This window comes from Solanum verrucosum, unplaced genomic scaffold (genome assembly GCF_900185275.1).
Source record: "Solanum verrucosum unplaced genomic scaffold, falcon-dt-bn FXZP01000183.1, whole genome shotgun sequence".
In the NCBI taxonomy this organism is placed as follows: Eukaryota; Viridiplantae; Streptophyta; class Magnoliopsida; order Solanales; family Solanaceae; genus Solanum; species Solanum verrucosum.
Genome location: NW_026020430.1, coordinates 1,868,308 through 1,895,444, shown reverse-complemented (window position 1 = coordinate 1,895,444; position 27,137 = coordinate 1,868,308). Strand labels below are relative to the sequence as shown.

At 37.0% G+C, this 27,137-nt stretch overlaps 2 protein-coding genes, 1 long non-coding RNA gene and 1 other non-coding gene across 4 annotated transcripts; 3 read left to right on the top strand and 1 right to left on the bottom strand.

Annotated features, from left to right (window-relative positions):
- Window positions 1-1,357: 1,357 nt before the first annotated feature.
- Window positions 1,358-1,430, top strand: TRNAR-UCU (transfer RNA arginine (anticodon UCU)). The gene has a single exon. It is a non-coding gene; the product is annotated as a tRNA-Arg (tRNA).
- A 1,436-nt stretch (window positions 1,431-2,866) lies between these two features.
- On the top strand, window positions 2,867-18,369 carry LOC125808034 (AP-2 complex subunit alpha-1-like). Its single transcript, XM_049487811.1, has 27 exons — window positions 2,867-3,291; window positions 9,008-9,139; window positions 9,427-9,552; window positions 9,715-9,777; window positions 9,867-9,964; window positions 10,046-10,253; window positions 10,494-10,565; window positions 10,687-10,779; window positions 11,184-11,285; window positions 11,506-11,603; window positions 11,945-12,026; window positions 12,165-12,253; window positions 12,447-12,552; window positions 12,653-12,718; window positions 14,605-14,711; window positions 14,785-14,889; window positions 14,994-15,114; window positions 15,300-15,479; window positions 15,572-15,802; window positions 16,166-16,246; window positions 16,326-16,490; window positions 16,593-16,679; window positions 16,759-16,884; window positions 17,058-17,138; window positions 17,227-17,298; window positions 17,567-17,646; window positions 17,736-18,369. The coding sequence occupies exons 1-27, from the start codon at window positions 3,160-3,162 to the stop codon at window positions 17,869-17,871; spliced, it is 3,039 nt and encodes a 1,012-aa protein (XP_049343768.1). The 5' UTR covers window positions 2,867-3,159; the 3' UTR covers window positions 17,872-18,369.
- Window positions 18,370-18,749: 380 nt separating this feature from the next.
- On the bottom strand, window positions 18,750-26,629 carry LOC125808038 (DDT domain-containing protein PTM-like). Its single transcript, XM_049487816.1, has 10 exons — window positions 26,442-26,629; window positions 25,241-26,185; window positions 23,866-24,570; window positions 22,845-23,697; window positions 21,428-21,719; window positions 21,174-21,298; window positions 20,609-21,075; window positions 20,501-20,529; window positions 19,934-20,398; window positions 18,750-19,842 (listed from the first exon to the last, which is right to left on the bottom strand). Exons 2-10 carry the CDS (start codon window positions 26,053-26,055, stop codon window positions 18,875-18,877), a joined length of 4,719 nt encoding a protein of 1,572 aa, XP_049343773.1. The 5' UTR covers window positions 26,056-26,185; window positions 26,442-26,629; the 3' UTR covers window positions 18,750-18,874.
- LOC125808039 (uncharacterized) lies at window positions 20,964-21,497 on the top strand. The gene is made up of 3 exons (XR_007441676.1): window positions 20,964-21,066; window positions 21,132-21,280; window positions 21,395-21,497. It is a non-coding gene; the product is annotated as an uncharacterized LOC125808039 (long non-coding RNA).
- Window positions 26,630-27,137: the final 508 nt, after the last annotated feature.

Sequence of the window (27,137 nt, the reverse complement as noted above, 5' to 3'; positions counted from 1 at the left end):
ATATATCAGATTGTCCTTTTAAAATGATTTGTGTGGAAATATTACTGGTAGTTTGTTTGGAAATGAGATATTTGTACCGGGGGGGTTGGCATTTTGTTGGTTTGAAGTGCTTATGGCTGTATTGGCTACTGGGCTTTCCTTCTGATTCGTTGCACTAATGGCAGAAGTCTCGCTCTGCTCTAAGACGAAAAGATCTGATCCAATTTCAATGTTTTTATTGTTGGACGATGATTGTGTTACACCCTTGAATACTCACCATTTACTGTGTTCCTGATACGTTAAGCTGTCAATGAATAAGTTTCCCTGAATCTGACGGGGCTGAATATGGATGTCCTCTTTACTGATTCCTTAGGAACAAACCGGCATCTGGTTTCTTTACAGGGGGTGTTGGGTGAACTGGAGGGTAAAACTAGCTAGGTGCAGGGAGAATAAGTAACTTTGAGCCATTTCTGAATCTCCAAAATTGATAGGTGAGAGTCAGAGATATATGACAATGATTTATAATATCTATCTGAAATGGCATTGTGAGATGATTGGCCCTAAATATGACATTGGATGGTCTTAGTCGTTGGAGCTGAAAATGGGGAAATGTTGCATTCTTTTTCGCTTTTTATTATGAATTACGTTAAGATGTGACTTTTATAACGTTTAGGTCTGTGAGTCTTCGAATGCTTTTTCTTATTCCTTAGATTGTAGTAATATGCTTAATATTATTTTGGATTAATCCTTAAATATTTTTTGTACGTGACTATATTAAATTGGTTATTATGGTAGTTAAATTTAATTAATTGAAAGTTAAAATACTAAATAAAATTAGTCAAGGCAAAAGAAATTTTTTACCTGCTCTAAGCCTCTAACCCGCCCCGTTAATATCCCTATTACATTTACACCTAATACACACAATTCGGATTGCTAGCAGCAGTAGTGTCCTTTTCATGTTTACTTAAATAGTTAGGCATAATACATAAATGTCTTTTAACTTGACTTCAGCTGGTATCTATGCCTTCCAACTTTTTGTTGTGAACAAAAGTAGACACTTAAACTTAGATAAAATTGAACAAGTAAACACACGTCCTACATGGCATAAAACACGTAGGACGCCGTATATGACAATATGTGGGATGCCACGTTAGATAGATGTGTATATTTGTTCAATTTTATACAAATATAAGTGTCTACTTGTGCACACCCAAAGTTAGACGGCATAGATGTCAACTCAAGCTAAGTTGAATGACACATTTATATATTATGCCTAATAGTTAAGTGTCAGGGAATAAGAACTGTTTTGATTAAAAGACAAATTTTTATTAGTTTTATAATCTATAAAATAACTAAAACTGTTAAAGATGCCATAAAAGCACCCGTGGCCTAATGGATAAGGCGTCTGACTTCTAATCAGGCGATTGTGGGTTCGAGTCCCACCGGGTGTGCTTTTCATTTTTATTTTGTTTGCTTTGATCAATATTTGTCTTAATCCAAAGGAAGCTTACGATAGTGATGTTTTTGTTTTAAATCATTTTAAAAGACATTTACCATTAAATCTTCTTATACTGTGATTTGAAATTTAGAAAATAACAAATATTATATGTTAAAACAAATAAAGGAGATGTTATTATTTACATGTAATATGTATATACTTATAATAAAAGAAAGAAAATATGTGAATCACACCCAAATGAAATGTCCAAAATAGGGAAGAAGTGGCAAAAATTTAATAATGGTATCTAGGTGTCTTTTATCCTTGAGTTAGCCAGCTAATAAAGAATTTTTGATAGAAGAATAATCATGACACACATCCTTTCTAAATTCCTATTGCTATGCTACTTTTCCCTTTCTTTTAAAAATTTAATTTGGCACCTTTCACCAGAAACATTGTGTTATCAGATCCAACTACCACATGCCAATACTTTTATTAGGCATCCATCTAAATCATCTCAAGGTTCTTTGCAATCACTGATACATGTTGAGAGAATTGGTGAATTTATTATTCTCAATTTGGGTTAAAAGATTTTATAAAATACTATATATATCCTTTAACTATTATTGTCATATACAAAGGCAGCCCTTCATTTGTCTCCTTTCAGCTCAAAATGTCTGATATCTAATATTTAGTGTTAAAAGCTAACCGTTATAAACTTATCCTTCAGGTCTCGTATTGTAGTCGACTTTACTTTACAAATTTTTATCTTATTATATATGTAAATAATTATTTTATTGGCCGAAGATAAGAATGTTATTTTAAGAAAAAATCTCTATCATTTTTAAGAATTGAACCAAAAGTTCAAGTCGTGTTGTGATACCTCTAATAAGTTTTAATGAATGACATGAAAACTAAGTTCTTGCTATTGAACATACACGAGTTCCTAAGAGACTGAGAAGATAATCCTAAAGCAATGGTAGAGTTGAGAAAAAAACATACACATCATTTTTAGTGGAATGCGGGGAAAAAAAATAAGTAATTGGCGAGGACCATCTTTTATAAATTCAGATTCATATTTGATAAATCGTATCGTTCATGTTATCTAATACTTTATCCACCTTCCAATATATCGATGTCTGAAGCAAAACTTTAATAGTTGAAACTATCATAAATCACAAAAACAAAGCTACATACAAAGCAAATTACAGCCCCTCCGGATCTATGGATCCACATTTTATTTTCGGGTCAAGAAAAGAACCGAAAATTTCCATGCAAAATTCAAAAAGGAGGGGGGGGGGGGGGCAAACGTTACATTGACATGACGAACAGTGAGCAATTAATTCTAATAATAAATATAATAAACAGAAAATAAGAAAGAAAAATCGATGCAAAAAACGAAAAAGTAAAAATTAGAAATTCAAATTGCCAGAAATGAAAATGGAAATGGAAATTATGCCTTTGTGTTTCGTCAAATTAAACTAAACTAAACTAAAAGTCGTCTTCCTCCACTGCCCTGACGGCTTTTCTAAATTTCTCAGTCCACCTCCTGCCCTCACCCCACGCCCACCCCACCCTCCCTTCTGTACAACATATACATACATAGATATTGTATGTACAGGCGAAACAGGAATTTATACTTGAATTTAGGTGAATTGTGAGGGTCGATCTTATAGGAGAAGATCTCGGTGCTAATATTTGAGGGATCTACAAAAAGCCTCTCGGGTTGGATCTGAACGGAAATGGCGTTATCCGGCATGAGAGGTTTGTCAGTTTTCATCAGCGATGTTCGTAATTGCCAGAACAAAGAACAGGAACGTCTTCGTGTAGATAAAGAGCTTGGCAATGTTCGTACTCGCTTCAAAAACGAAAAGGTAACAACTTTACGCCTTCTCCCTTTAGCTAATATATCCTAAACTAGTTTGGGTTGGATTTGTTTGCTCTTATAGATGTGTTGATAGATGTATGTGATGTGTTTGCCTTTTAATTTGTTTTCCTTTGATTTTAGCTTCAGTTGAAGGGTTATTGGGTTTTTGGTATTATGAGCTATGCTGTGGGTTATATGATATAAGTGGTAAATGGTGTTGTTTGATTTCGGGTTTAGGTTTAAACTGCTTAGGAAGGGGGTATTGTAGGGTTAAATTGAATGTTCACTAGTGAATGGGTTTATTTGGTAGTTAATTAGAAAGCAGAGTGCATTTATTGAATTCATGCTTGTCTTTTACAGTATAAGGGTTTTGAGCCTGCGAGATGCTTACTCCGGTTTTGAACTGGCGAGATGCTTAATTATTTGCTTGTTAGGAAAATAATGCCCCGATTTAGGCTAGTTAAGATAGAAGTGTGAAGCGTGAGCCTTGTTGTCCAGCTTCATTCACTATCGTAACGGCACTTGTCAGGAAAAGACATATCTTAGATTTTCTAACGGATGATAGGGAATTGTAATGATTTCATTAGCGTGATTAACAATTAGAGTTGTGTGGAATCATTTTTTGACAAAGAAGTTGTGTGGAATTATTTTGTGGTGATTGTGCAAATGGAACAATTTTGTCGTCTATGCAAAAGCTGACTGTTCCTATCTAAATGTGGATCTATATATCCACATAATTCACTTTAACTTTTGAAATGGTTCTCGTAGACGTATCTGACACTATTAGCTGGACCTAGCCCCTAGGCGACAAAAGGAAAAATATTGAGCGCTTGTTATTATTTAAACTGGAGTGAAATCCGAATTCCTTATATGCGTTATCATGTAAAGTCAAGAAGTTTAAAGCAAACTCTAGGTATAAGCAGTAGAACTTTTTCGATCTGAGCTGGTAGATGGTGTTCTCTTACTATGCGACATACTCCCTCTGTTCACTTTGGACTTTGCACGCCCCTTAAGAAATAATGATTGATATGAGTGTTTTACTAGAATACCCATACTAATTGATGTTTAGTATTAGCTCTTGGAAAATGATTTGGGGAAAAGGTAATTATTAATGCTAAGGGTAAAACATGGAAAAAAATAATTGTCTTTTCTTGATATGTTAAAAGTCACAAGTAAAAGTGAAAATCTATGTCAACATTACCTTTGTCAAAAAATAGAAATGAAAATCTAATTTTGGAATTGTGGACAAGTAAAAATGAACGGAGGGAGTAGTTAAAGACTTTGAAGTAGCATCTAAAATAGTTACTCTTTCTGCCTCAATTTATGTAAAATGAGAAGTTTTAAGTTAAATTGTTACTAAATATAGAAATGTGTCGTTCTTATTGGGATTTAGGACTAAAAATAACAATGGAAAGAGTGTCACATAAATTGGGATGGAGGGAGTATTGCTTACCGAGGGTGCAATGATTCTGCAATTATAAGCTTTTACTAGAATATTGTGTAAGGTAAAAGGAATATGAGCAGGATTTTACAACCAGGACAGTGTCGAGTTCTTTGTACTATGTTGTTGATACAAGATAATGATCTCGCTAGGCCCACATTGTTTGTTAAGGGGCACGGTAGTATGTATTCATCTACTGAGAATATTGTACTAGCCAAAAAATCTATCTTTGCTTCTGTTCTTGCATGTAAGGTATTGAGCATAGATCCTATGCCTCAAATATGGGACATTGAACAAAGCTTAAACACAAAGAAAGATGAAGAGTTAGATTTCTTTTTAATTGGAATAAAATCGTAAAAGGTCAAATGTAGAATTAGATTTTTAATGAAGATTTCTCAAAGTCTTTATTCATTGAGGTGCTATTCTAAGGAGGGGCAAGAGTTAACTGGTTTGCAATTTCGTAAGCATTGATTATCTTCAAAGGCATTGTCTCTAGACTTTAAAACATCTCGTGATGCCTCCTTTTCTTATTCAATCAAAGAGGATATTAGAGGATGGAGGGAGGATTTTATTTTTGACAAAGAAGAATTACGAAACTCTTTTTGAGCTAATGTTTGTGACACAACATATGGCTATTTATTACAAACAAAATGGGGTAAAACTAAGATTGGAAGTAGTTTAGATGCCTAATTTGTTCATAGTTGTTTGATACTCTTCTAAACAAATAGTGGAACTGGAGGACAGTCGACACAATCAGATATAAACAAGGCAAATGCATTAGTGAAATTATAATGAATGAATTATCCATTTGTTCAATTTTTGTACTGTGGTATTTTTTTTAATTTTTTTTTATGACAAGGAAACTCGCAGCCGCTACCATTTGGGTGCGCACAGGGTAAAACCCCGCTTCTATGCAATAGCTCGCAAACAGTGATATTTGTGTTCATGTATGTGCATCTCGATTATTCTATCGGTTACTTGCTACCTCTCTCTCCCAACATAGGTACCATGTAACTCTGCCCACCAAGGCTCGGGCAGATGGGGGCAAAAATTAGAGTGGAAGGAGTTTAGCTGCCTAATTTGCTCATAGTTGTTTGATACTCTTCTATTTAAATAGTAGTTGAATTGGAGAATAGTCAGCTATAAACAAGGCAAATGCATTAGTGAAATTATAATGATTGAATTTATCAACTTAATCAATTTTTTGTAGTATAATATTTTTCTTATTTATTTAGTTAATTAATTATTTTTATGATGGTAGTATCCGGGTTTGCTGGTTCCTGCTGCCTCCACCAGCACATGTACTAGGTAACTCTTTTTTTTTTTTTTTTTTTTGATGACAAGGTAAACCCGCAGCCGCTACCCTTTGGGTGCGCACAGGGTAAAACCCCCGCTCCTATGCAATAGCTCGCAAACCACATAGGGGAGGTAACCCGCACTAGGCAACCCGGTGCGACGAGCTCGACCCAGAACGCAAACCCCTTGCTTTCGCTGGCAAGGGGTTTTGAACTTGAGACCTCCAACATGGAAGTCCCAAGCCCAAACCACTGGGTCACCCCGAAGGGTCACGTACTAGGTAACTCTGTCTATCAAGGCTTGAACAGAAGGTAAGAAATTGGATTTCAATTGAACCTCATGGTTCTCCTCCCACTTCATTGATCACTAGGCAACACATTTGGATCCTTGTAGTGTAATAATTTCTGGGTTTCATTTCCCTGAGTTGGTCAATGTCATAACTGATGCTTAGTATCATAATTCATTTCACAGAGGTTCAACATTCTAGAAATACTTAGAATGGTTTATTTAATGTATCCTTCTTTTGACCTGCTCTTTAGGCCATCCTTCTGAAAAAAAGAACTGATTTTAGTACAAGACATTGGGAGTTTTCTCTTCTAGGCGACTGAAAATTCATTATGCTTGGCATATTAATGTCGGAAGTTTGTACGTCATAGGAAATTATAGTCACTACTTGTGAAATTCTTTGTCCTCGACAGGAAAATAAGACAAGTATTACAACCCATTACTAACTTCTCTTTTTCAAGAAATAAGACAAGTATTTCAACCCTTTACAAACTTTTCCTTTTCATTATGCTTGGGCATATTAATGCCAGAAGTTTGTACGTCATAGGAAGTTGTAGTCAGTACTTGTGGAATTCTTTATCCTCGACATGAAAATATTTTTTCAAGAAATAAGAATGCTGGTATATCTCTTTTTTTTTTTTCTCTTAAGAGAGAGAAAGGTGTATTATAAAAGCAGCACTATGGTGGTGCTGAATATTACAGCGAGGAAAAACTATAAGAAGAATGCATTTCTAATCTTGTAGGGATTCTAAGAGGCTAAGCATTGAATAAGAATGCCAGTATATCCTTTATCCGTAGGGATTCTGTCTACTGGTAAGAGCATGGTTCAAATTCTGTCGAAGAAAAAAAGCCTGTATTGTTAAGCAGAAAGAGTAGAGAAGGTGGGCCATGTTCACTGAGTTTTGAACCATACACATTTGTCCTCGGGAATTTCTTGGTTCTAAAAAAAGTTAGCAAAAACCAAAAGAAAAGAACCCTTTTCCAATCTTATAGGATGCTAAGAGGTCAAGTATTGAATAAGATCGGTAGCATATCCTCGTTAAATATTCTTGTATATCCTTTTAATCAGTCCAAAAAATTCTGATAGGATGAAAGGTGCTTATGAACTAGAATTAACATGTCTTTATTCACTAGATATTTTTTTATGATGACAAGGGAAACCCGCAGTTGCTACCCTTTGGGTGCGCACAGGTAAAACCCCCGCTCCAATGCAATAGCTTGCAAACCACATAGGAGAGGTAACCAGCACTAGGCAAGGCCGGTGCGACGAGCTCGACCCAGAAGGCAAACCCCTTGCTTTCGTTGGCAAGGGGTTTCGAACTTGAGACCTCCAACATGGAAGTCCCAAGCCCAAACCAATATACTCATATAGAAAGCTTAAAAACTATTTAGGTTTATCAGAAAATAAACTTTTTTAATAGGAAATGAAGCTTTTTTTGGATGAAAGTAAGTGTCTGCCATTTTTTTCTCTTGATAAGGTGAGACTTTTATCCTTCTCAAAAAAAAGATAAGGTGAGACTTTTATTCAGTTGGTACAGCAAAAACAACATCCCTTTTGCAATGATAATCACGTTATTCCACCACTATAGAGAACTAATAATGTTCAAAAACAACTTCATACTGACAGAATCTAAGAAAATGCACGCCATTTGGGATGTGTTGTTCTGACAACAAATAGTCCAATAAATATATATTTGAGTAATCTATAGATATATAATTAATTGGTGCTCAAATTAAAGACAAAAGAGATTTCTAAACTGGAGACAAATGAAACAATATGATCCCTACACACGGTTGGTGTGCAGGTAGTGGTCTTCATATTTTGGTATTATGTTGTATCTGAATTGCATGGAAATGGAAAAGGCAGTTATACTTCCATTTTCTTCACTGTCCCTGAAATTAGTGAATTTGATCATTCACAACCATTTTTTTGATAATCATGGTGTCCGAGCCAACTTGCGCACCTCGACTAATTCCACAGGATACTTGCCACCTCCCACCAACACAAATACCATTGTTCATCATTCTCAACCATTGTAGACCACAACACTCTTTTAAGATAGGAAAAACCCAAAGTATAGTACCAACACAAATATATGGATTTAAACAAGAGCTTTATTTGGTCACAATAGAGATGAGGGTCTATTAGAAACAAACTCTCCACCTTTGAGGTAGAGGTAAGGTCTATATACACTCTACCCTCACTAGACCCCTCGTTGCGGGGACCACACTGGGAACGTTGTTGCTGTTGTTGTACATCACCTTACCTTGCTAAGGATATTGAGATGTATAAAAGCATAATCTTGTATTATAACTTGAACTGTTTTCTATGAATTACTAAAACAAATCAAGTTCAGACCTTAAAACTAACATCTTTTCTTTCTGAATATTCAGACAACAGATCACAATGTTTTTCCATATAGCTCCTTTCTTTCTCACTTAAATACCTGGGGCAGATGCTCCATCAGTTGTTCTTTGCTCTGTTTGCTTATTTAATTTCGGTGTTTCTTAATTTGCTTAGTTAATGTGGCTAGAGCTGTTTATCTGTTCCATTCTAGTTATACTTTACTCTGTTTTCTCATTTAATTTCTGTGTTTCTTAATTTGTTATTTGGTGTGGTCAGAGCTGTTTTGTCTGCAAAATTTAATTGGCTTCAAATTTCAATCCTATTGATGGAATTCTGTACTTTTTTTTCCAACAGGGGCTGACACCTTATGAGAAGAAGAAATATGTCTGGAAAATGCTTTACATTTATATGCTTGGTTATGATGTGGATTTTGGTCACATGGAAGCTGTATCTCTGATATCTGCTCCAAAGTATCCCGAGAAGCAGGTATCTCCTCATTCTTCTTTCATCCAATCACATGGATAACTAATCACCTTTGAATGTTGTGGTAATATGAGGTAATCCTATTTCTTTGTAGAAGTTGAGATATGTATTCAGCTGTACTTTCTCTAAAAACTATTGAAATCATGATTTTGTTTTGATTGAAATAGTTGGTTATAAGACTGAGGAGGTGCATGTTCTAGTCTTCCCTATGCTGCAGCTTCTGTTTTGTGTAAATATTTGAAGCAAGGACCTAAAGGTTCAACTGATTTTTTCTTTTTGATGGTTTGCAGGTTGGGTACATAGTGACATCATGTTTGCTCAATGAGAACCATGATTTTTTGAGATTAGCAATTAATACAGTACGCAATGACATAATAGGTCGCAACGAAACTTTCCAGTGTCTAGCATTGACTTTGGTACGACTTGCAAATGTTTTGTGGTTCTTTAGTTGCATATATGCAAATCTTATGCAGTTATTTACTTTTCCTAGAAGGATTTTTTTGATTGCTAAGTGAATTGAAGCTTTGAGGTTCTTTTATCATATTTTACAAATTATAAATTTTCATGTATATGCGCAGGTTGGAAATATTGGGGGAAGGGAATTTGCTGAATCTCTGGCACCTGATGTTCAGAAGTTACTCGTAAGTGATACTTGCAGCATTGAGCTGGTACTTCAGAGTCTGAAAGTGATGTTGACTCTCTTCTTTGTCCTTCCTTTTTTTGCTGCAAGATATCAAGTAGTTGTAGGCCACTTGTGAGGAAGAAGGCTGCCCTATGTCTCCTGCGTCTTTTTAGGAAAAATCCTGATGTTGTGAATGTTGATGGCTGGTACGTGTAATTTTGTATTTGAATGGTTTATGGGATGACTTAACTTGTCCTTCAACAGTTGGAGTTTTTGTGATATTCCAGGTCAGATAGGATGGCACAACTACTAGATGAACGGGATTTTGGTGTCTTGACATCTTCCATGAGCCTTCTAGTTGCATTAGTGGCTAGTAACCATGAAGCATATTGGAGTTGTCTTCCAAAATGTGTTAAAGTGTTGGAAAGGCTTGCCAGGAACCAAGATATTCCACAAGAATACACTTACTATGGGATACCGTCTCCCTGGCTTCAGGTTTATTTACTTGTTACTGTTGAATATACCGAAGCCAGTATTTACTGTGGATAAAAACTGCTTATTGATCCCATGAACCTTGAAATACACTTATGCTTCCCAATTGGATGGTAGTTAAATTGAAAATTGCGCGAATGGATGGACTGGTACTGTAAATCACAAATTTGATGCACCGATGCCAGTAATTTAAGAACAGGATCATGATCTCTGCTCACATATCATCTTAAATTTTGATCTCAGGTGAAGACTATGAGGTCTCTTCAATATTTCCCGACTATTGAAGATCCAAGCACTAGAAGATCATTGTTTGAGGTAAATCATCTCTATAAGAAGTTTTTTTACTGCAAAATATCATATTTTTGTTCATGCCAGGAAAAATAATAATCTGGAGTGATGTCCTAGAACTCATTTCATTTTCATTTTAATCAATTAGGTTTTACAACGGATATTGATGGGAACTGATGTGGTGAAAAATGTGAACAAAAATAATGCGTCACATGCAGTCCTATTTGAAGCCCTTGCTCTTGTAAGTTTCTAATTATCAAGTCCTTATCCTTGCACATTCTTGAGGTACAGTTCCGTGCTTTTTGTGAATTTCATTGCTATTGGCTATGACAAATGACATTTTAGTAAATTTGTTCTTTATGGAGAACAGTTCTCTTCTTATATAATGCATGGTTATCTCTAAGTCAAAACTCAAAACTGATCTTGTGCTTCTCTTCTTTCCACTTTGAGAGCTGCTCCTTTTATCAAATTGCTGCTTGTTCATCAAAAAAAAATTGCACTCTTTACCCTTTGTGCACATTACGTGCTAAGACATGCTATATGGCACTGTTCAGATTTTCAAAAACTTGACTGCTGGTTAAATTCTCTTGTTTCCCCTGCTTTCTTGGAACATTTGAGGATTGAATTCTAAGCGCTTTACTGCAGGTCATGCATCTTGATGCCGAAAAGGAAATGATGTCTCAGTGTGTTGCATTGCTTGGGAAATTCATTGCTGTCCGCGAACCTAATATTCGTTATCTTGGCTTGGTAAGTGGTAGCAGCATGTTTATTCTTGTTATTTCTTCTATTATTTTTTTTTTTTTTTGCCTGTGTAAGAGGTTTTATAGTTCATCAGTGGCATGTTGTAATACGTTGGTCCTATATATGCCAAATTTCTCACAAACTAACTTGCAAATAAATCCAGTTAACAGCATGCCAGCCTAGACGACTGTCTGATTCCCCTTATGTTATTATTGCCAAAATGCAGGAGAATATGACTCGGATGTTGATGGTTACAGATGTACAGGACATTATAAAACGACATCAAGCTCAAATTATTACCTCACTGAAGGACCCTGATATCAGGTGGAGTATGGGTATTAAGTTGGAAGTATTCTATTTTTAAGATTTTTATATTATGACATCTGCGTGTAAGCAAAAGTAGAACTCTTTTGGAAATTGGTAACTTCTTAAAGAAATCGTGTTGGCTATCGCTGCTTATCATTTGTCTGATAATACATCTGGAGTCTTATTTGATTATCTGCAGTGTTCTTTGTTCAAATTGTGTTTCCCTTTTTTGATAAAATCAGGGAAAGAGATTCCTTGTAAAGCCTGTCCCCTGTTACGTTACGACTCAGTTTAGCACATGTTCTCCAACTCAGAGTTTTAATTGCTTCCTTTACTGATGTTAACTACTCTCTATACAGCATTAGGAGACGTGCCCTTGATTTACTTTATGGAATGTGTGATGTTTCTAATGCAAAGGACATAGTAGAAGAATTATTACAGGTATATAACCACCTGACTCTGAGTTATATTCAATTTTTCTGTATTTTTCTTTTCAATGTATTTGGATATCTCCTCTATGGAATGAAAATGTTGAAGAAGGTTAAGAGAAAATATGCAACTAACTTTATGTCTTTCCAGTATCTCAGTACAGCGGAGTTCGTGATGCGTGAAGAACTGTCACTTAAAATAGCAATTCTTGCAGAGAAGTTTGCTCCTGATCTGTCATGGTATGAAATTGATATGGAACAGAAAATGCACGTTGTTTTCATGTACTATGTGAAGTCATGCTTGAGAGATTGTTTCATACAAAGATCTCGTGTTTTTGTTGAGTACTCAGATCTAGATGTTTCTGCGAACTGTGTTTCCTTGTTGGTATATGATGTGATGACATCTAAGAGTGTATTCCTGTTTCACATGCAGGTATGTCGATGTCATCCTTCAATTAATTGACAAGGCCGGCGATTTTGTCAGTGATGACATTTGGTTCCGTGTTGTGCAGTTTGTTACAAACAATGAAGATCTTCAGGTAACTATAGTTGTCCTTCCATTGGTGCAGTGTGGTCTTAGCTTCTATATAGGTGGAGGTCAGTCTTCTCTGTGTCTTATTTTCAAACTTCTTTCCTCAGCCTTATGCAGCTTTGAAATCCAGAGAATATCTTGATAAGCCTGCCATTCATGAAACAATGGTCAAGGTGCGTTCTTTTGCAATAACACTTTACCCTGTTAATGTTAATGAATAATTATAAACCATCCAGAAGCTGAGGATATTGCTTAGTCCTTTACTATTTTTGGTGTAAACATGAATATATGGAAGTCAGAATCTTTTGTTGATGTTCTCTGTTAGTTGTTAATAGATTAGAACATCTTTCTATATTCTTCTTCTGTAATTATGGACAGCTAAACATTATTTGCTGCAGTTAATATTATACGACAAATGTTACTTTCTCAAAATAATAAATTATAAACCCTGTGGATGTTGTTGTTGCATAATTGTGATATTTTGGCTGCGTAATTGTGATGCAATACATTGCTAGCTGCAAATAGGAATGGCTAACCCCGTAATTTGATACGCTGAACACTTGCATGAGCTGTAAGAACACATGATACTAAGACTGCAGTGCAGTGTCTACTATGACAGGAATTCAAATTGTTGAAATCTAACTACTGGAGTAAACTGTTTGAAGGGGTTAATCTAATGTAGGGGTTTGTGTTTGCATAGGCTTGATTGCATTTTGTTTTACCTATTTGAACTCACGAGTGCTCGGAACATCTGAATAATGGCAATTGACATATAAAATACTAGAGGTTGCTCCGATCACCTGAAGGCACATGCTTAGTTGTGAAAACCAAGTCTTAGATATTTGATTCCCAGGTGGAAGAGTAGCTGAACGTGTCCCTTCCCACAAAATTTAGAGAGAGGTTGACTTGAGATGTCCCTAAGATGTCAATACACCACTGGAAACAAGTAAACAACTTCTTCTCTATGATCTTCACCTTGGTCTAGTGCATACCCTATACAAGGAATAGTTTTCTCTTGAAGATTCAAAAGTTAAGCCATGTCCTTATCAATTTTAGCTACGGTTTTGCATGTCTCTCTTTTAAATGCGCCCAATGCTTTTAATAGGGAAAAGTGCAAATGGTGACCAGGTCAAGGGGCTTGAAGTGAAAAGCGATATGTGAAACACAATTCTTTTTTGTTACAACATCTAAAAGAACCAAACATATATAAATTTAGTACTATAATGATATAATTATCAAGTTGCAATACCCTTCGGGGTGGCCCAGTGGTTTGGGCTTGGGACTTCCATGTTGGAGGTCTCAAGTTCGAAACCCCTTGCCAGCGAAAGCAAGGGGTTTGCCTTCTGGGTCGAGCTTGTCGCACTGGGCTTGCCTAGTGCGGGTTACCTCTCCTATGTGGTTTGCGAGCTATTGCATAGGAGCGGGGGTTTTACCCTGTCATAAAAAAAATTAGAATAAAAATTATCAAGTTGCAATTAAAATAATTAATTTATATTCAATGTACAATAATGCCGGTATTAATCCAACTCATTGAAGTTGAGAGTTCATAGAACCGTAGTAGGGTTCACTTTGCATGCTATTGTTTGAAGTGCACACTTCTTTGAAGCGCATGACTTAATCCATGAAGCTATAACCTCACTTTGCACACTTGCCTTAAAACGAAAAGGCGATGGTTTTTAATAACACTGCTTGGGCCTCTTCTTGTTCAAGATTGCAGCTCAAGCATATAACACCTACAAAAAAGGTTTGCATGGCCTCCTCTAACTAACATGGGTTGCCTTGTATTTCATTGTTGGCTACAATATCTAACCCTGTCATGTAGTTTTAACAAACAAAAAAATGTGTCAATAGAGTTTTGCCTAGTGTTCAGTTTCTTTTCAAGTTTTACAGACTAATTGCAATAGTGCAAACATGAACTCCCAACGAGCAAAATTTCTTTTCCACATGTTTCTACTCTAAATCTTGATGTGTGCGGGTCCTACCTCATGTCAATGATGGAAACAAAACATTATTGCGAAGCTAATGGAATATTTAATTTGGGTGTTGTATGATGGAACAGGTAAGTTCATATATCCTTGGAGAATACAGCCATCTTCTTGCCAGAAGGCCAGGATGTAGTCCAAAGGAAATCTTCAGCCTCATTCATGAGAAGCTTCCTACTGTTTCGTAAGGGCATTTTAACATTTGATCTCAGTTTGCCATCATTTTTCTGTTATCTTACACCAGTGATATTGTTCAGGACTTCAACAATTCCTATTCTTCTTTCGACATATGCAAAAATTTTGATGCACACACAACCACCAGATCCGGAGCTACAGAATCAGATATTGGCAATATTCAGAAAGTAAGTTTTAAGAGTGATGTAATTTGTGCATCCTTTATGTTATTCAGTGTGCCAATATATCCAAATATATTCAGCTAATGGATAAAATTGCACAAATATCCTAGATATGAGAGTTGCATCGATGCTGAAATACAGCAACGAGCTGTGGAATACTTAGAGTTGAGTAAGAAAGGGGCAGCTTTAATGGATGTCTTAGCTGAAATGCCTAAGTTCCCTGAGCGACAGGTATGAAACCAACTTTACGTTTGATTAATTATTATCTACACTGTGTTTGCATAATTGACCTTTTTGGTTTGAGGGATGGCCTTCAGCTACATTATTATTCCCTCACAAGAGTACAATATATTGTTTTTATTCTTTTCCTTTTTTAGTTATCATTGATTTTAGCCACAAATTCTCTTTGGATGTAGTCCTCATTAATTAAAAAGGCTGAAGATACTGAGGCCGATACTGCTGAACAAAGCGCAATCAGGCTGCGTACACAGCAGCAGACCTCTAATGCTCTAGCAGTAACAGATCAACCCTCTGCTAATGGTACTCTGCCAGTCAGTCACCTTGGTTTAGTGAAGGTTCCAAGCATGGCCAACACGGTAAGATGTTTCTTGCACCATTATGCTGAAGTGTGGATTTAATTTTTTAACGGTGAGTATAAGACCGTAATTAACATTTACTACATGGTCAGGATCGTAACTTAGCAGATCAAGGGGAGACTGAGCCAGATGGAACTTTGACTGTTGTGGATCCTCAACCTCCTTCAGTACCTTCACCTGATGTCCTGGGAGATCTTTTAGGTCCATTGGCTATTGAAGGTCCTCAACCTGCCCATAACTTGAGTTCCGGTGTCGGCATTGCTCCAAATGCAGAGGATGCGCTAGCACTTGCACCTATTGAAGAACAGACTGCAACAGTCCAGGTACTGCTTCCATCCAACTTTGGTAATTTTGCTTTACCTTCTGGGTTTCATGTGATGACTTCTAATTATGTGAAAGAAAGATGCTGCCCTCTCCTTCTGTCTGTGGTTCCCATGGTAATTTAACTAAATTCAAAATAAGATCCAAATAGTATTTGGCTAGTAATAGGGGCATTCTTGCCATGACCACAAATACACGGCTCTGGCCAGTGGAAGTTCTTTTAACTGATTTTAGTCTAAGACTGACATGATCCACATTCCAAATTCAGAGAGCTTGTTTGCCACAGTTATAATTTTGCTTCAGTTTCCCTTGTCACCTCTAAGTTCATGCTTCTGAGCATCTTGTTTTATGATTCATGGTTGAAGCCAATAGGAAATATTGCAGAAAGGTTTCAAGCCTTGGTCCTCAAAGACAGTGGTATACTGTATGAGGATCCTTATATTCAGGTACTTGCTCTGTCATTTTTTTGGTACTATCACTGATGGGCTTTTCAGCTCTTAGCTTAGTTTGTTTATGCAATTCCAGATTGGCACAAAAGCAGAGTGGCGAGCACATCATGGACGACTGATCCTCTTCTTGGGAAACAAGAATACGGCTCCGCTTGTTTCAGTTCAGGCTCTGATACTGCCCCTATCTCATCTGAGAATAGAACTGTCATTAGTACCCGAGACAATTCCTCCTCGTGCACAGGTTAGATTATTGTTGTGCTTCTATTAGGATTGGACTTCCTGCACTTTGTTCTTGTAAGTCATTTTTCACCTTTTGATTACCTAGTGAAATGAACTCCTGCAGGTTCAATGTCCTCTTGAAGTAGTCAACCTCCGTCCAAGTAGGGATGTGGCGGTTCTTGACTTCTCATATAATTTTGGGGTGCAGTTGGTATGAGACATTTATTTTCTGATCATCAATCCACAGTTCTTATAGTTATATGTGTATTGACGTAGTTTTGCATTTACAGGTCAATGTTAAACTTCGACTCCCTGCCATCTTGAATAAGTTTCTTCAGCCTATTACAGTATCTGCCGAAGAGTTTTTCCCGCAGTGGAGATCACTATCTGGGCCGCCACTGAAGCTCCAAGAAGTGGTATGTCTTTTTTTAGTTCTTGCTTGACTAGTAGAATATACATATCTTTCTGTAATCTGTATGTACTAGAATAAGAACGTTACTAGTAAAATCCGGAACTTCTCTCTTTCTTTGTGTATGTAGTTTCTATTGTAATCCCAATCACCATCCCTTTATTTGGCTAATATGACCAGGTTAGAGGTGTAAGACCAATGTCACTTCTGGAAATGACAAACCTGCTCAACAGTTTACGCCTGATGGTTTGTCCAGGGCTTGTAAGTTTTTGATCTTTTATCATTCCTCTAGTTTGGCTCAGTCCATGTGAATTTATTTCTTAAATTGCCCTTCTGATTTCTTATTCAGGATCCAAATGCAAATAATTTGGTTGCTAGCACAACTTTCTACTCTGACAGTACACGTGCCATGTTGTGTTTGGTAAGCTAAGGGTTGTGGTTTCTGGGCATTAATGTTCTGTGAAATGTCCTTAATCTGAAAGTGATTCAATTGGATATTGTATGACTTGTATTTGTATGATATGGTAACTGTGACTGGTTAGAGCTGTTCACAAACTTTTACATTTGCCTGTAGTCAAAAGTTGTCATTTCCTTCTGTTGGAGGTGGTAATTGTTGTACCTTACATAGGATGTCAGTGGCATAATGTATCATATGGTTATTATTATCTAACTTCTATGGTTGTATACAGGTAAGAATAGAAACAGATCCAGCTGATAGAACTCAACTGCGTATGACAGTTGCTTCTGGAGATCCTACTCTGACACTCGAGTACGACCAAAATGTGCATTTGTAATGTGACTTTTTGGTGTTCATAACCAACTTATTATTAACTTTCAAACTTTCTTCTTACTATGTAGGTTGAAGGAGTTCATTAAGGAACAATTGATTATTATCCCTACTGCTCCCACGGCTGCTGCACCACCAGTTCCTCAGCCAACCTCTCCACCTCCACCAGTATCAGACCCTGGGGCACTGCTTGCTGGTTTGCTTTAAGTGGTTTTCAATTTGTGGTGGACTTTGTCCACAAACGACGGCTGTAAAATTTGTTTATATTGCACACCCACAAGTCCCAAAGGCAAGATGGACATTGAGAAATGGGATGCCAGGGCTGGCGGAAGAGAGGGTGAGACTTCTGATCAGCATAGCATATCATTGGATTTCTGGGACGTTAAATTGGAGTTTTGAGATTCTTTTGCACATATATCTTGTGCTTTTGTGAGGTCTGTAGTCTTTAGATGTGAATTTATTTTCTTTCTTCTCCTTTAAATTTTATATTTGCCTTTAGTCAGGCTTTACACATTGGTTTGCCCCTATGTATTTTAGTTTCCTACAATTATACTTAGGAAAAAGAAAGAGCGTTGATTGAATTTCTTGCCCATTGTTGTCTTGAAGATGTGTTAAAAGCGTTTCACATGATAAACACTCAATAATCTAAATTGAACTTGTCCTGTCGGACTGCTTGTTAATTCAGCAGCATAGGATTTTTTTTCATTTCGTTATTGCTTGTCTTGAGCTATTAAGGCTAGTGGATGAAAATGCAGGACAACAACTGGTAAATATATCATATCCATCATAATGTCTTCTTTCTATTTAAACGTTTAGATCTTTCAAGAATAACGAAAAGAATTGGTAACTGAAGGGCCTCTTTTTACAGTAAAAAATATCAGATAAGCACCAATGAGAAAGGTTGCTTATCCATCAAGGCTGGAGCGAATTACCACAGCCTCCTAATAATCTTTTCTCGAAGAATCTGTGCATGGTGAAGTCTTTCTGAATCAACCCAGTTACTCCTGTATCATGGGGAAATTATACCTTTTTTATGACAAAATCAGTGATACCAAATGATGGAACTTGATTAAAAGGTGCAGCTGACTAATTTACTTGGCAGACATCACGAGGGGCTTTCTCATTTTGTTTCATTCTCCAATTGTGATGAAAAGTAGCAATGGTGTAAGCCCCTTCAATCAGCCATTGTGTATGCCCAAGATGCACCACCTTACATAGTGATTAAGCATCGATCATCTCCATCCCTACAGTTGCCGCACTTCCAATCATCTTCTCCAGACTCCTCATCATTCCAAGGTGAACAATGACGGTGGATCCATATTTCACATGTTTCACAACAAAGATCAGGGCATGGTTCTTTACGTGAACACATCTTACACGGTACTGCAAAAGCAGCAGTAGGTATTGTACTAACTGCAGGCTCGTGCTCGACATAAGACGTATCAGCATTCTTATTGGGTAGAAACCTTGATGATGTTTCAACATCCTTGTTTAAAGTGGCAGACGAGTCAACTCCATCCAATGGGCCAAGATCATCCGATGCAAGTAATTCATTGAAAGAGAAACAGGTCTGAGGCTCAAACTCCATATACTTGCATCCATGACTATATTCCTCAGAACTCTCCCTTGAAGTATTCCTCAGAACATTCAAGGGATCGCTTGCAAAAGGGGTATCTGAATCCTTCTCAAGTCTTACATGTCTTCTTACTGGCTGCTTAGCACCCGGTTCAACATGAGTTGGCATTTCATCTTTAGGGAACACTTTGTTTCCTCCTCCAAGAGGAGTGGATAACTCAGAAGATTTCAAATCAGTCTCATTCTCTATATGACTTCTGACTGACTGTTCTCTTTGACCTGGCACAGACATTGTTTCCACATTCCGTTCACAATCACCCACTGGAAAGTGCTCAGTAAGTTCTTCAACAGCAGAAAGAGGCTTATTATCCTCTAAAGCTGGAGTGGCCATATTCTCATCTTTCTGTAGCTCTGAAATGAACCCTGAATCAATTCCTTGTCTATCCATCTTTGAAGCCCTTGCGCACATCCTCTTTTCTTTGCTTGTTGGATCTAAGTAAGGACAGATGGGCATTTTAATCCTACGACACTTGCAACATTTGAACCCCACCACTTCAAAAATCTTTGACTCCTCAAGTTCAACAGCTTCAGCGTGGTACCAATCTGTGACTCACAAGATTAATTGTCAACCCAAAGAAAGGTAACCAACAACCTCAAGACAAACATACAAGATTCCTGCATAGAAAAAACTTACATGTGCATGTTTCACAATGGATGTACATTAGATAAGGATCATATGGCTTACAGCAAAGGCGGCAACTAGGTCTTACTGAACCACAATCTGGATTTCCCCTCAGAAGAATGTGTTTAAATCTAAAATCACCAGTATCCTCATTATTCTTTCTCCAAATAACGCCCCAGTGGTGCTTCCATCGTGTCACCAAATTTGAACTAGCATGCTTCACCTTAGAAGAATGCTTTAGAGTCGCAGTGGATGCAGATGGATTGCTAGAACTACCAACTTTTCCTCCTTTTCTGGCTGACACAGGAATTGGAATGTCTTTTCCTTGCATCAGTAAAGGACTAGTAGGACATTCATGACTACTTTCAGCTTGTGTTAAAGCTGTATTCTGATAACACTGTTTACAGGAGGTCATAAACTCAGTCTCCTCATTAGCAATAACTGTTGAACTAATGGTACATTGCTTGTGACATAGACCTACAAGAAAAATTCTCAGAAGTTTAATAGATCAATTGCTGATACACTGACTGACGTGCAAGCCAAAAATAATAATACATTAAGTAGCTAATCAATTGGTACCTTGGCATGTATTGCACTTGACTACATTTCTGGAAAAGAGAGATCACATCAATAAAGGATTGTATAAAAGAGCTGAAAGGAAATTTGAAATAAACATTAAATGGATACCTAAGTAACACATCCACTTCACATGAAGCATAACAATATTTAGCATTGCCATCTCTCTTCTGTACAAGATAAGAGTATATATCTTTACAAGAAGCCACCAAGCACCTTTTCTGCAACTTGGGAAGTGCATCAGCAAACTTGTTGGCTGAGGGGAGATCTTTTTCCAAGTTTTCTTCATAATTTTTTATTAAATACAAAGGAATCCGCGACTCAGAAAACCAATATTTTTCCTTTCCCTCCTCCTGACTTTGCTCTACTTCTATTATACTCTTCTTGACACGAGATGGGAGATGTTTCTGATTTCCAAAAGCAACACTATATCTAATCTCATTTTCAACTATTCTTTTATGGCATATGGAAGCATTTCTAAAGGAAGATGCTTCTGACTCGGGACCTTTTCCATCCAGGAGGCTCTGTTCAGGACTAACAAGATCACTCCATCTCACATGCATATCTAGGTACCTGACCTGTTACATGACCAAACATTATCAGAATACATAGCCTGACTCAGACTTCTCTGCAGAACGAAAGGAATTAAATCATCTATTGCAATGTCATAAATCACCTGAAGTGCAAGTTGTGATATTGTCTTACACAGATCAACTGCAGCTCGCCAAGCAAGCTGCCTGCTTATTTTGGCAGTCTTGGACCCTTCAGCATCATAAATACCAGGTATATTTCTCAGACCACCTGCTCGAGTAAAAGTTGTTAGTGGATTCTTCCCCACTCCAAAATTTGTATTTCACTGAATTTATGAAAACAAAAAATATTAAATCTTCTATGAAGGACAAAAATAAGTTCATTGGGTACACAAGGTACCATGACGCGCTGCTTTCTTCAACATTGATTGAGGTAGAGTTGCTTTCTGGAAGAGAAGCTTCGAGAGTATGCCTCCTCTCCACCAAGTGAAGTCCTTCAGTTTATTTTTGCAATCATCAGCTGTTACTTTAACCATTAACGATGGTTTTCTACCTCGCTTCTGTGATTTATGCTTATGAGATGATTCCACAACACCAGCAGTTGAATGAGTGATGGAAGATTCAGATGTCCCACAATCAACAAGCTTAAACCAGTCCCCAGAAAAAGCAACAAACCGGATATTCTCCTCAAACTGCAGTGCATACACTATGTTCTTGAGCATGAAGAACATACTTTGTATAGGTAATATCATATGTAAATAATAGCTATAATATACAGTAGGATCCAATAGCACTTTGGAAAATCAACAGTTGGGGACTCATAGAAAAAGTTTAAACTGGGATAAGGCTTCTTATTTATATGCAAAGGTACCAGTTTATAAATAACAAGTATTCAGTTCTTAGCACATAAATTCGTAAAATATCAAATCAAGAGTGCAACTTAAGAAAATTTAGATTTTGCAATGTAGTATTATGCCAGATTCATTATTGAAATTTAGTTTGATGAACCGCTAGTGTAATCAATGCACAAGGCTCATGTCACTACTGCACTGCGGTAAAAAAAAAGTTCCTCAATGAACAAGCACAAAGTTGAGGGCAAAAGCTTCATGTGCAAATAGTGTGGATGCACCTCTGAACTTCGTCCAGCAACAGATTTTTTTAGAAGTTGTTCAGTGCTGATGCCTGATGGTAACTTTTCCTCCATTTAGTTCCCATGTGATTCTCTCATTATTTGATACCAACAACATTTGTCTTAATAATATAAAACATATACTAAACAAGTCGCTTCCTTGAGCAATAACATTAATTTATTAGATTTTCTTGTATTATTAAATGTAAATTGTTTACAATGAATGCTAATGTTGTTTATCTTAAAAACCACTACAATGTCTAATACTTGTTAGTTTATAGTCCAGTAAAGGAATAATGTTTGGATTAGGTGAAAAAAGAGTGGCAAGAGGAGAGGAGGTAAGAAGAGGGGATAACTGATATTACCCTTGTAGTTTGGAAGTAGAAGGAATAAAACTAGATAGGTATACAGCTCTGCCATTTATAACAAAATAAATTATGTGAAATTATGAGTTCTGACCCCTAAGAGAACTAAACCAACTTTTCCTTATTTGTGGTCACATCAAGTTCTGACCCCTAAGAGAACTAACCAACTTTTCCTTCTTTGGTGTTCACATCCTTCCTTGAAACAAACCTAGTTTTCATCTAGTCAACCAAGAAACTGAAATTGATGAAGAAAGCATGTTGTGACAGACACTTACACAAAGTGCTAACAAAATCAACAAAATAAAATTTCCTAAATAGCTTACTTGAAGCAGAAGAGACTTTATCACAGTGAAACTAGTAGCTTCTTCTGCCTGTTTACGCCATTTTTTTCTAAAAGCTGTACTTAGAAAAGGACCAACTGTCAGACCACATAAGCCCTCCTCCATCAATATAATATATGTAGCAATACCATGTAGATTTCCCTCCCCAACACTTGCAGAACAAAGATCAGCAAGTATCTTCACTGCCCCCTTAATGGCATTTGATGCTGCAGCATTTAACAAGCATCCTTTCTTACTAGTCACAGCAGCCTTACAATTAAGACACCAACTACATCTTTCCCTTGGTACTTCCACAACCTTCTTTTCAGTATTCGGCCAAAAAAAGCGTGTTGTTGCTGATGAGAAAGCTTTTGCTTGAAGTAAAGCATTGGCAGAAAGTTTCTGCCTATTGTCTGAAGCATGACTCTCAGTACCTTGGTTTTCTCCGGGAGAAAATTCAGCTAGATTTGCAGCAGCAGATGCAGCAAAATCTCCATGCAGATAACTATTTATGTATTGTTGAGGTTTAAAGGATGACCCCATGTAAAGGCAACCACCAGGTGCAATATATTCCACTCCAACTTGTTCAGCACTTCCCTTGATCAATGAACTAAGTGACAATGTAGAGAAACTAGTACATTTTGTTCCATTTGGTCTGTCGGAACCAATTTCAGACAGTTCACCATCAGGAAAAAAGACATTGCCAGGAATTTTCCAGTATTGCATTATTCCTTTGCATATCTCCAGATATAAAGTACTGTGCTGCGCATTTGCATTAAGAGCTAGCAGGACTCTGGGAATGTCCTTCTCGTTGTAGTATCTGAAAATAGAGTCTGCGCCAGCCAAGGCCTTCAACCTACAACCAAAGATCAGAATGTGTTTCAGAAAGAGACAGGGCTAAAGCTGATTGCAGCATAAACTATAAAGGATTAATTGCATTCTATATCTCCAAATAGAAGATCATCCAACAGCCAAATAAGGAAACTGAACAGAGTTTATCCGAAAAGAAGTTATAGAGACATACACAAGCAAATGACTGCAAGTACCCATGAAGATCTCTCCATACGAATCAACACCAAAAAGCTCTGCTCCTTTCAGAGTTGTTCCCCTCGTAATTTTTGGTTCAATTTTGTTGATTGTACATTCAGGACAATACCATTCCCCTTCTGGTATATGTGTCTTCCTAACTCCAATGCACCTTGCATGGTAAGACGATGGACACCCATCACAGCAAAGCAAAGTCCCCTCCATGGCGCAGAGACAGCATTCATCACTGTTACTGTTTTGAACTACACCAGAGACATAATCTTGGTTACTAACCTTGGGTCCTAAACTATCGGTACTACAACCCTGCTTTCTTTCATGATTTTCTTTACAGAGCTCGGTTGCTTCTTGTTCCTTACAGGCAGAAGTTTTAGAATATCTAGGATGCACTATTCTTGGTGCACTGACACAAGCAACATCTGTAAGTATATCTGACTCAATAGCTAACTTTGATTCTTCACGCGTGTTGATTTCTGTTCTTATTTCTTCAGATTCTAGAACATCATCACACAAAATCTGCAAAACCATGATCTTCCTTCCAGCAGATAACAAGTAATATTCCCTCTGCAAAGTATGGGGATAAAAACCTTTCCAACCAGGTTGTTCTATGTATCCCATTACTGTTAAATAATGAACTAAAAACACTGGCCAAGTCATTGTATCAAGCAAGCCCCAATCAATGCCCCTATCAACAAGCAGCATAAGTTAATTCAGACTTTTCATCGGTCGGTGTTCAACAATGCACCTGATATGAAATAATCTAAGAATAATAAGCATAAATATGCAATGCAAAGGGAAGTTCCCCGACTTTTGCTCATCCATAGAAAGATAAATGAGCAATGTAAATCAATAAGAATAACATAGGACAGTTGAATTATCATGTCATTACCAAAAGGCAATTGGCTTCTGCTAATAAAGTTGCATGATTTTAGTGGAATTGTGGAAATTGTTCATTCACAATCTAGAGTAGATTGACTTTTAGCCAAAGGGCTATCAGAAAATCATGGCATTCCAATGTCTTTAGGTAGGTATCAGCGGCAGAACAACCCTGTGCAAGTGCAGGCAGACAGCAGAACAAGTAGAAATGAAACTGTATAGTGTCATAAATGCAATAGGTAAATTGGGCTTATCAATTTGATAACCCTGTCTAACTATCTAGCTTTTAGTTTCTTTCTGCAAGCAGATCTCTAGACATTCTTCTGGTTTCATATATTTTTGTGGAAGACTGGTGGCAGCACTCAAGGAATAAGTATGAAAACAGAATTTCATTAGAAGTATTCAACAATCAAAAATTTCATTTAAACAATCAACCACATGATGAAAAATTCCTTCATGAAATTATTAGATATGCTTACCTTAGGCACTTTGATGCAAGCACAGAATCATCAGACGACAGCTTGTTGAGGTGGCGCCTCAAAGCACACATAAGGGCAACGTGAACAGAGTCGAACAATGTGTTTGGAGCAGAGCAGTTGAGTGCTCCGACAAAATCTTCAAGTCCAAACGGATATAAAAACAATCTGATACTAAACGACCGTAAAAAACTATAGACAGACAAGAGGTATGATACATACTCCTCTGGAATACCAATACTGTCAGATGAAGGAGGCAGTTGAGGTGCAGGAATTAGAGGCACTTCTACCCCCGAACACAAATCCTGCTCCATATAATATTCAGACAAATCACTCACCAAATCAGAATCACGTCCTTGGTGGTTGACCTCAAGTTTATCTGAACAACCTATGCCCCGATCTTTTGGCTCAAACTTATCAATTACGCCATTAACTGGCTCAGCTGGATTCTCAACACAAGACTTAGTACTCGTTGCCTCCATCCTAGCAACTAATTTGTCTAGCTTCTTCTTTCTTTTCAACCATTGACCATTCAACTCATCATCTTCAAACGAAACCACCCTCACTTCACTGCTATCCACATCTTCAAAATCTCCATCCTCATAAACAATCTTATACAAACCAGTATCATAAGATATGATCTTCCCCATGTATTTCCCACAGCCCTTAAACTCCTTCCTAACATATGTTCCCAAAAATGCCTTAGGCCTCAACACTGTAGCCTGTTTCTTTCCATTCGGATCCACCTGATCATTCTGAACATAGTTTTGACGCCTTTTTCTGCCTCGCCTCACTGATCTGTCCACGGAAGCCCTCATTCTACCAATCAAATCACAATCTATCCAAATCACACCATACACCAATTTATTTTGTTTTTAAAACACAACACAAAACAGTTATTCACCACAGTGATGATCACCTTGTTACTTATACTGGTTTGGATTGCACCTATTTCACATTTACAACGAATATGTTAGGGTTTTGTCCATAGATGGCAATAACTCAAAACAACAACAACAAAAAATCAGCAGATTATGAAGCATTCAATCTGTATATTTAAGTCGATATTAAGGTTTGAACTCAACTTAAACATATAAGTCTCCGGCTACCGTTATATTCGAATGAAAAAGGAATGTGTTCATCCACACATACATAGGCACTAAACTGATAGATAAATTGAACATTCACACACACATACACATACCTTGTTAAAGAAGATGCAGCGCCAGTGATGAAGAGTTGAAACGGTTCCGGCGATGAGAGGAGTTGTAACGTGAACGGTGACGAGGCTTCTCTGCCCTAAACGGAAAAACCACACTCTGCTACAAGGAGTTTATAGTGAATAGGGTTCTCCATTTATATAATTAGTGGGCTTAGAAATATATGGTAACTCAGTTTTTCTGAGTTTCAAACTCGTGACTCGGGCGAATTTGGCGGTGTGTGAGGCTATTTGAATCCCGAGAAATTAAAAAAATAAATTGAAATTCTACTATTTTTTTAACTGTCTTCTTTTCTTCTTCTTTTTTTTCATCGACAATCCCAACTTAATTTAAAGGGACAAGGGTCTGAAAAATATTTCAATTTTGGTCGAATTAGTTGTTGCGATACTAAACTTTCATGAGGACCTATTACCTCCTAGACTATTTAATACTGTATTTTAAATATATATATTTGTCCACGTGTACATAAAAAATAATGCAAAATTATAAATAGTAATGTGTCCACGTGGGCACATATATACCTTTAAAATACACTATTAAATAGTTCAGGGGGTAAAAAATACGGTATTAAATAGTCTAGGGAGGTAATAGGTCCTTATGAAAGTTTAGTATCGCAACAACAAATCCGACCAAAGTTGGGGTATTTTTCAAACCTTTATCCCTAATTTAAATGATTATTT

What these genes read in the sequence shown, in the direction of transcription:
- LOC125808034 (XM_049487811.1), top strand. Translation starts at nt 3,160, where the DNA reads ATGGCGTTATCCGGCATGAGAGGTTTGTCAGTTTTCATCAGCGATGTT. An exon ending in CTAGAAGATCATTGTTTGAG is followed by an intron (nt 10,566 to 10,686) that starts GTAAATCATCTC and finishes TTAATCAATTAG; the next exon opens with GTTTTACAACGGATATTGAT. An exon ending in TTTGCTCCTGATCTGTCATG is followed by an intron (nt 12,254 to 12,446) that starts GTATGAAATTGA and finishes TTTCACATGCAG; the next exon opens with GTATGTCGATGTCATCCTTC.
- LOC125808038 (XM_049487816.1), bottom strand. Translation starts at nt 26,055, where the DNA reads ATGAGGGCTTCCGTGGACAGATCAGTGAGGCGAGGCAGAAAAAGGCGT. An exon ending in ACTTGCAGTCATTTGCTTGT is followed by an intron (nt 23,698 to 23,865) that starts GTATGTCTCTAT and finishes CTTTGGTTGTAG; the next exon opens with GTTGAAGGCCTTGGCTGGCG. An exon ending in TATCACAACTTGCACTTCAG is followed by an intron (nt 21,076 to 21,173) that starts GTGATTTATGAC and finishes GTCATGTAACAG; the next exon opens with GTCAGGTACCTAGATATGCA.